This window comes from Apis dorsata, unplaced genomic scaffold (assembly GCF_000469605.1).
Source record: "Apis dorsata unplaced genomic scaffold, Apis dorsata 1.3 scaffold_196, whole genome shotgun sequence".
NCBI lineage: Eukaryota > Metazoa > Arthropoda > Insecta > Hymenoptera > Apidae > Apis > Apis dorsata.
The window spans coordinates 789485-799461 of NW_006263480.1; the positions used below are offsets into that span (position 1 = coordinate 789485).

At 30.6% G+C, this 9977-nt stretch overlaps 1 protein-coding gene across 1 annotated transcript in view; it reads right to left on the bottom strand.

Moving 5' to 3' along the window:
• Window positions 1-9977, bottom strand: part of LOC102677295 (nose resistant to fluoxetine protein 6-like) — a 26045-nt gene that overhangs the window by 15391 nt on the left and 677 nt on the right. The window contains exons 2-4 of the mRNA XM_031509984.1: window positions 5349-5363; window positions 4059-4274; window positions 1197-1405 (exon numbers count right to left, since the gene is read on the bottom strand). Of these exons, the coding sequence (XP_031365844.1) occupies window positions 1197-1405; window positions 4059-4274; window positions 5349-5363 (440 nt within the window). The remainder of the gene's footprint in view (window positions 1-1196; window positions 1406-4058; window positions 4275-5348; window positions 5364-9977) is intronic.

Consider the following 9977-nt stretch of genomic DNA (forward strand, 5'->3'; position numbering starts at 1 on the left):
GGTTTCTCGTATATGTATACATTCAGAACTTTCGCAAAGATTTGTGAATCGATCGATCGGAATGAATCGTATAATTGAATATATATATATATATAGATCCGCGCTTCTGTACTTTCTATTTATTCTGAAACAATTAATAGGCTTATTTGTATATTTTTTTTCATTTTTTCGACTTGATTTAATATAGACATTATAATCAAATATTGTATCAATATTTGTTATATTTTTTTTTTAAATCATTTGCAAAATATTTGCACACTGTGCATCAATATTTTTTATTTTTATATATTCGTAAAGTGTTGAAGATGGCTCTTGATGTTACTTATAAAAAACTTTTTTTTCTTCTAGTTATGATTGTTCTATTCCATACGTTTAATTCATGTTATATATTATATTTCAATGTTCATTAACATTGATTGATTTTCCAAAAGAATTCCGAGAAGAGCGAAGAAACAGGTTCTTCTCCTAATATCGATGAAAAATAAACCAGACTGTGTGTATTTGTCAAATAATGATCATCAGAAGACGCGTACAAATAAACGAAAAAAACTCTCGAAACAAGTTTAACGTTAAAAGTTTCTCCCGAAGTTTGTAATTATAACAGTAATCCAGATTCCATAGATTTTCTTATAATAAAGTTAATTTGAGGAGAGCTAACAAGAAATAAATTATTTCAGAAAAATAAAAAAGAAAGAGAGAGAAATGGAAAATAATTAATTTCCACTTTCTCGAGTTAGCGAATTCAAGCGCAAACTTTTAAATAATAATTGTAAAATTTATAACTTGCTTCGTATAAAATTTTAAGAAAAACGAATTGATAATTCTTGGAATTGATCGAGTTCTTAGCGATTCTGATGGCCTTAAAAAAGAAATATAATAAAAAAAAAATATACCAAAATATTTATCTTTCACGTAATAAATATGAGTTGTCTCGCATAAAATTTTAATCGAAATACAAATTTTGCAAAGAGAAGAAAAGAAGGAAGGGAGTAAAAGGAGGTTGAATCCTTTCGAAATCGTGTTCTTAATCAATCTGCCATGTCGTGAAAAGAGAAAAAATAATTCACGACGCCATCCATGCTGCATTAATCATGGAAAAAAAGGGACACGAAAAATTCCCCACTGATTTACCGTGACTCGTACAATCGTACTCGAATCGAGAACAAATCGAAGAGAAATCATTTTGCATTACTTACGAAAGAACGTAGAACTTGGGATCGCGCCAAAGGGTGTAATTGCTCGAAGGCACTGGTCTCACTGCAACGATGTGAATCTTCGGCCCGTACGATCGATAAGTTAGGTTACCTTCTCGCTCGACGCGATCCGCGTTCGCTCTCAGCATCGAGGTCAGGGATGCTTGGTTGCACGTAGCCGGTAGACAAAGACCCAAAAATACTTGTCGTGTCTGAAAACAAATTGATTTTCTGGGTTCGATTTTCTGTGTGTGGCCTCGAGGGGGGGAGGGGGGCGATGTCACGATGAGGAAAATTGGAGAGAAAGAAAGGGAAAAAAAGAAAAAAAAGAAGAAGTGTGAGCGGAGAGCGTGTCTTAATTAAATTTGAGAGGTTAGATTGTTGGATAAATAGATTGCAAGGAGATTCAATTTCAAGATTAATTAAACTTTTATTCCCTTCCTTTCTATCAGAGTTTACCTTGTGCCGCGATTTTTAAACTGTTAAAGAGTTCAACGAGCTTTTAAAATTCAATTTCTTTCAAGGTTTCTCTACTTTCTTTTTCATCATATTGCCCTGTTTCTGCTACTTTCCTTTGCGCCACCATTTTGCTACCCACACCGAGAACGGTAGAAAAGCTTCACGGCGCGGTTTCAAACTTGTCTGACGTACACGATGCAATAACGAAACTAAAGTAAAAATATAAAAATACGCAAGATAGTAAACTTTTTATTATTCTTTTTTTTTTTTTTCTCCTCTCCACTCTTTAAAGTAATCCTCGAAGAATTCGATATATCGATCGTTTAATTGATCGAAGAAGGAACTTAAAAATTGTTCTATTGGAATTGCGTTTAATTAATCTTGTGTTTGTTGAATGTCAGGCTTGGATTATTATTTATCTTCCAATATCAATTTTAATTATAGAATCAACAAAAAAAATCTGGTATTGAAACAAGAAGGAAAAGAGGGGATGATGATTAAATATTAAATAATAACTTTCTTTTTTCATCCAAATGTAAATAAAACAATTATTATTATTTCCTAATTGAAAAAAAGCATCCAAGATGACTTCATTATATTTCTTGAAAACATTAAAAATCGATTAAACTTTTTATATTTTCTACAATAACATCTTTATTATAAGCTTATGCTTCGAAATCTGAATGAAATGCAAAAATAAAGTATAAAATAATTCTTGAGTGAATAAGTTTTATTTCCCTCCCTTTTCTCGTTTTCAATAAAATAGATTTTTAAATTTTTTAAATTCCGTTCCAAGCAAACTTTTATCGATCATCGCGCATTTTTTCAGGATTTATAAGACAATTGTGAAACGTCTAACTGTTGCAAGAAAATATCTCGAGTCGTAGATTTTCCACTGAACTTGAACCTTGCCTTTGAATGAGTTTCAAATATCCGATATCCATTGTATGTGACTCTCTGTCTTGATTAGCTTTCGTTCACGAACGTGATACAGTAACAAAGTAAAATTACTGTGGACAACGGGAGTTATTTTCGTATATAATCTGATTAAGCGAGCTTTTCGTAGAAAGAAAATTGGTCTACAATTTTGCAAGATTGTCGCAAAGTTTTCAAAGTATTGAGAGCACAATGAAATCATCCGAGAGTTTCAACGGTGTCAAGCAAACAAATTGATTCAACAGTGTTTAGATTTTAGAATTTTTTCGTAGAAATAGAGTAAGCTCTCTGACAATCCATAAGCTGTGGCTCCATTTTATTTTTGATGTGAAAATATAAGATATAAGAAATAATGCATGAAGAATTTATGTAATAGTATAGCAAAATATAAATACAGTTATAAATAAAAAACCAATTAAATTTTTGATTTTATATAAAACATTGTTCAATATAAATTTTTGCTTTGGTATAAAATAGAGTGAAATTTTAAATATTATATTTTAATATATATATATACTTAAAAAGTATTTTCAAGCAAAATTTTATTAAAAAAATAAAAAAGTGATGAAAATTTTAAGGGAGATTTAAAGAGATTTTCTTTGGAGGGAAAAATTTACTGTATATACTGTGTTCTACGTAACACATAAACTTTAATTAAAATCAGGATTTTCTAGATGAATTTCTTTGTGATGTATTAAAAATTTTGTAATTTGACCGTACATTGTATATATTTGTATATTTCTATTTAAAAATATATTTTTAGGACATGAAGATGATAATAAATTTTTTATACTTGTAAATTCACTTTAATTAATCAGTATTGATAAATTAATTGAATAAATAATTCTTCTTCTTTGAGTCTCGTTGGAAATCCTTATTTGATAAACTGCGTTTAATTAACCCATCTAATAATTTATTCACGCTATTTGGCTTCCAAAGACTAATTAAAACCTGGATTAATTAAAAGAATTTGATATTTGATAAATATCTTATGTGAACAATATTGTTGTTTTTTTAATGATTAGAATAAATAAAAAAATAACTCTTTATAAGAAATGATACTTTAATAACTTTGGATTAATAGGAAATAATTTTGTAACACTAAGTTTTAATAAATCTTAAAAAGGATTAAAATTAAGATAAAATTTTCTAATTTAAATATATCAAAAACATTTGCCTGAAAAAAACATTCTTCAATGTGATATGTAATACATTACTCCACATATAAATTGTTGTCACTCTAAAATATTATAAAACCTATTATTTACTTCTATAATATTTTAAGATTTACTCCAACAAAAATACAACTGCTTCCAAAATTTTAAACACTATTGTATTGATTTACATAAAAATCCACAGTCAATTTTATCATATTTTTATCATACAATTTAAATCTCCACCTACTTGATTGAACGAAAATTCCATCGACAGAAAGTTAAATAATTGCAAGAAAGATGAGAGAATACTTACAGACAATTCGAGTTCCTTGGGCAATGTTAAGTACATCCTAGCCACGTGAAATTTCAATGGATAAGGCGGTGTATCGTCGAGTTCCCGATGAACTTTGTTATTGGTGGCGTTCAGCTCCTTGCAGAGGGTGCTCGAGCCAAGCCAGAACCCGTTTCCAAAATGGAATTGCGACGAGTAACGGCCACTTGCGTCGAACACTGAGAAAAATAAAATTTTCTTAGAAAAAAAAGCAATAATATATAATATTATTAATAAATATTCTTATAAAAGAAGAGATAAGATATCACTTTATCATTTCCAATAAACCTTCTTTCTCATACAAAAGTTTCGAAGAATTTTCAAGGTAAAGGAAATATCGATGAACATTTTCTTTTTTTCGATTTCATTTAAAAAAAAATATTTTCCTCTCTCTCTATGCTCGAAATTTACACGAGACTTTGCACATTCCAACTTTCCAGGATTAAATTACGTGATCGTGGTTGGGAAGGTTCATTGTCAATTACGTAAAGCCAGCTTGTGGCCGCACAAACAGAGAAAGTGCAGCTATCTGCCGACTCGCGAGACAACCTCACGAGCCACCAGTGAAAACGCGAACGCAATTTCGTATGAATCTTGAATTATTGGTTCGATTAATTTTTCAACTACATATTCCCGTGACATACGTATGGGCACGAGAGGAATATAAATACAAAATACAGAGAGAGGATGTACAAATAGAGAAAGTTCCACTCAGTGTATCTATCTTATGTTTACACGTAAAAGAATGTGTATATAAGAATATTTATACTTTAGATATTTATGATGATTTATATTACGTATAAATAGAAAATTATATTTTTTCCTCCATTCATATCTGCTCCTCGTTGCATTCGTTTAAAAAAAGTTAAATAGCGAAATTAAATATTGACTTAAATCAATAAATAAATAATTTTTATAATATATTCAATAACATTTTGACATATATATATATATATACATTTTTAATTGGTAAGTAATTCCATATGTATTTCACATTACGTATCTAGGATATTTAAAATTTAAGAAGAAGAAGAAAAGCGTAAAGGACGAACGAATTGGAAATAATTGCAAGCAACAATTAAACGTTGGTAGTCGAGTTTATCGATGCTTGACGCGTCGCGAGAAAAACGATCGGTGCGTTGCAGCACACTTTCGAAACGGTGCAGTGACGGGTTAACTCGGTTCGGATCAATGTACCAGGCAAAGGTACTCTGCAAGATTACGCGTCACGTAACAACTTGCGCATCTGTGATACTCCTTTGTGGCCGATACTCCATCTACGGTCGAAGAAGTAATTTCCTTTGAAAATTGACGTTTCTCAATTGCGTCTCCGGGTTGCTGGTATTTTCTCTATTTCACGTTTATTATTGCATAAATTTTTAAATGCTTTTCCTCTGTAATTTCTGGACATTGTTGCCCGGACAAGGAAGGAGAGAATAATAAAATTTGTATTCGATTATATTTATTATTACGTGCTATTTGAAAGATATACTTGGATCTGCGATATTTTTATATAATCCTAGATTTTCTTTAATTCTAAGTTTTAATTCTTTCGTATTATCGGTTATTATTTCTTTCATATTGTGAATCCCACTTTAATTCGGAATTATATTGTTATACGATCGATATAATTGATAATGATAATTGAATTATATTTATTTACTTGCAAAGCAATCGTTAAGTTTTTTATTTCAATTATTCTTCATTGATTGCAATGAAATAAGATAAGAAGAAAATTTTTATAATTCGCAATAAGGAATATTAATTCAATTGAAAACAAAAATCATCTAAATTCCTTATTTAAAATTTGTCGATCTTAAATTCGGATCTTAATAGATCTTAAATACGAAAGGCAACTTTTATTAAAAATCATGAATATCAAAAAAAAAGAAAAAAAAATTTTTCTTCCACGTTTCGTTCCGCTCTAGTTGGCCCTACAACAACCGTTCCTCATATTTTAATTTCAATTTTCAAGTATAACGTCGTGCGTTTCGTAAAACCAGAGGCAGATTATATATTTTATACGAACCAGCTTTTTTAATACCAGCTGTTATTTCTCGAATATAAAAATCATTTTATACCTCTGACCGACTACAAATGGAAACTCGATTTGATCAACCTGGATCAAGCCATTTTGAAATATTAAATTAAAAGATGCGCGCGCACAAGAATTCGTTCATCATTTCGTTTCAGTCAGATCTCGAGCTGTTTATTTTATCGACATTTCGATGTTTAATTTTTGATCAATCGAATTAACAGACTTTGAGTCGTCGTATTTAATATTTAAGCTTAAATAATCGGTTCAGGCAATTTTTATTAATTAATCTGCTCGATCTAAGTGGCGCGAAATTATTTAAAATCGGGCTTAAGTTTCTGATTGAACGTTTCGAATTGATCGAAGGAAGAAAAAAATTGCATTTTACGTTAGGCAACTCTCGATTGGCCAACCAAGTCGATAAAATAACAATTATAATATAAATTGCTATAATATAATATATAATTGCTGTAAACTAAATTATAATAATGCATAATTTGATTGACTCGGTTGGTCATCCATTAAAAGTTGCCTAATGTAAAACGTGATTGAACGATCAGAAGTTATTTAAACTTGTTCGACATGGACGAGCATTTAAAGTTAATTAACTCAGTTAGTCAACCAAAAGTTGCCTAATATAAAGTTGTAATAGAAGTTGCGGTTTAGAGAGAGAGAGCGATTTTGAATAACTGAATTCTACGTATAATTTTTGCGAATTATTATTACGGTATTCATTATGGTATACTCGTAAAATTTTTTTCTCCTTTCTTATTTTTCTTCTTCCTTTCTTCTTAAAGTGTAAAAGTTTAAACTCTTAAACCTCTAAAGGATTATAAAAACTATAGAAAACATTTTTCCTCAAACATACACTCTATACAAAAATTAAAATTTCGATTGAAATAATTATTTTTTAATTGTTTGTTGAAAATATGAATTTCCTTCGTTTCCAAAATTGCAATATTAATCAAAATAATTTTTAGTTATACATTATTCGCTAATATTTCCCTATTCTATTATAATATTTTATCACAAAATAAATTCTTTAAGTGTCACAACACATTTAATATTATATTCGAGATGAAACTAAATAGACATACTCGTCATCCGAGCTTCTTTCAGAATTTACTACGATTGAATCAGTGGTTAATTAAAAAACAGACGTAAAAGTATTTCTTTGCCCTCACAGAGAGAATCATGTCGCGACGTAGATGCACGATGCTCTCCTGGAAAAGGGGTCGAACGATGTCAAAGGGCATTTACGTGATGGCGAGAAATGGACGGAGTATCCGGAGACGCGGCCACGATTGCGGTTTGGCGACGATCGAATATCGATTGCGCCGATTTTCGCGATTCGATCAAAGTGACCGACGGTCGGTAACTCCGGAAGCAATCGCCTCGAACCCGGAAAATCGTAGGATTCTATTCGAACCACGCGGTAACCGCAGATCGATTCGTCGATTTCTCTTCTCTTCTCTCTTCGATAATGATGAACCCTTTCCATCAAATGGTGATGGAATGATACATTTGAAATTTTTCACCTCAAACTGTACCGATACTCTCGACGCGATTTCTGCCCGATTCGATTATATTTCACACTTTGAGGTTATTGGCGAAGCGAAGAATCGACTGACTGAATAAGAAGTCGGAATAATTGTTCGAATTTTATATTATTGTTATTTTTGAGACATATATATATTTGGGAGACACGAGAATTTGTTTGGAATAATATCGATTTTAGAGATCGAAGCAAATATTAAATTATTGGTGTTTGCAAATTTTGATCGAAGTTTATTTATTGAGTTATTGAAGACCGTGACACGGATAGAATGAAATGATCGGTGTGTCACTTCGTTTCCGTCTCTCATTCGACGTAAATTTTAATGGCTTATAACTTAATAAGCCTCGACAGATGTTTTTGTTTGCTTTGGCCTTTAGAATAAATCTTCCAAAGATGTTCTATGAATATATTAACATAAGATACACACTAACTGAAGAAAAGTCATGAATTACTAAACGTATCCTTTAGAATTTAAAAATTTAAGATTAAAATACTGTCAAAAGATTTTTTTTTTTTTTTCATTTTCCCAACTCTCTTGTCTCTCTATTAATTCTAACAACGAATTAAACTATATATATATATATATCCGACAAATGAATTATTCGATAATTAATTCGATAGTTAATTCGTTCCTCATAAATAATATTATTATTATATCAATATTAATCACGTTCAAACGAAATTTATTTAATTCAAAACAGTTTTCTTGTATCCTTTTATATCCTTTTAATTCGAACACTTTTAACTCGATCTAAATTCAGAAATTCTATTCCCGATAAGGAACCTTGATGGACAAGATAAATGGTCATTGCGAAACGAAGTATTCGCAATTCACCTAGTTAAGTTTCCCGCCCTGTAAATCAAACTATATATATATATATTATATAAAACGTTAGATGTATCACGGTATAGAAAGTAAATCTGTAATGTATTTTATACCGTTATCGTGGCCACCGTTGAATGCCATTTAATCCACTGAAACGCCAACTTTCGATTCGATCGTGGGTCAGAGTCAGTGGAAAGGAAATAACGCTTATTCGAATTTTCGTAAAGAAGTTTAATGGCTGTCGAACCGATTTTTTTTTAATCTCTATGACAGAGGACAAGAAGAGTAGGAAAGTTTATAACTTATTGCTATACAATTTATTAGACACGTGGATATTTATGCAAAATTTTGAATATACGAAAATTCGAAGTGTATAATTTCTATTAAGCTATTCCATTTATTTAATAATCTAAGTGGTAATAATATGATAATTTTCGCATAAAAATCTGCGATAAAATATCCAACGATAAGTTTATATTTTTAAAACGGGATTTAAATTTTTGGTTAAAGTAATTTGAAATGACGTAATAAGCCGTTGATTTAGGTAAAACGCCTTTTCTGTATGGTCTCGAGCCGCAGGAATTCCAGGATTGCTTTTATCCGTGGAAGGAACAAGTTCGAAAGTTTGTTTCGCGATAGAACGTGCATTCTAGAATGAAAAAGGGAACGCTGGAAAAGGATTGTCGTATTACAATGAAGCGGTAAATTGTTGTTTTCTCTAAGTAATAACACTTTTGACAATCGAGTTTCGTCAACGACGCGATCATACGGTAGTGATGGGATCGAGTATATCGCGAGTATTTAAATTTGACGGAACAAATTTGGCAATCGAGTTTCAACGACTGTATAGTAGTGATGGGATCGAGTACATCGCGAGTATCAGATTTGAACGGATGAAATTTGAAAAGTATTTCGAAAATACTAGATCTTTATTTATTTAAAGATCCATTCTCCCTGATTCACATTACTTTTAATGAATCATAGTTTAAACAAGTTTAAGTTTTTCTAAATATAATTACAAAAATTGAAATAAAATTCTCCTAAATTTGTGAAAATTTAATAGCACGTGTTTTAAATACATTTTACAACTCGATCGTTAAAATGTATATGACTCGTTCGAATATATTTTCCAACCACTTGTTCCAAATTCCATTGATAAAGCGTTCGAAATAACTCATCCCGGATTTTGATCTAAATTCGCGCGAAGCTTAATCCCATCGCTGGCCACTCGCCTCGATTAACTTGACAAACCATGACTTTCTCTACATTCCCCCGACTTGACAACGAGCAACGATAACCACAATAAATTTCAAAAAAAAGAAAAAAAACAAAAAATAATCAAAATAATGAAAAATAACTCGATATCAAACAAAATGACTGCACACTTGCTAACAGACCCTCCTCAAAACAGGAAGCATCGTCTCATAATTTATCCTATACACTTCTTTCTTCTTCCTTCTTTTTTTTTTTTTTTTTTTTTTT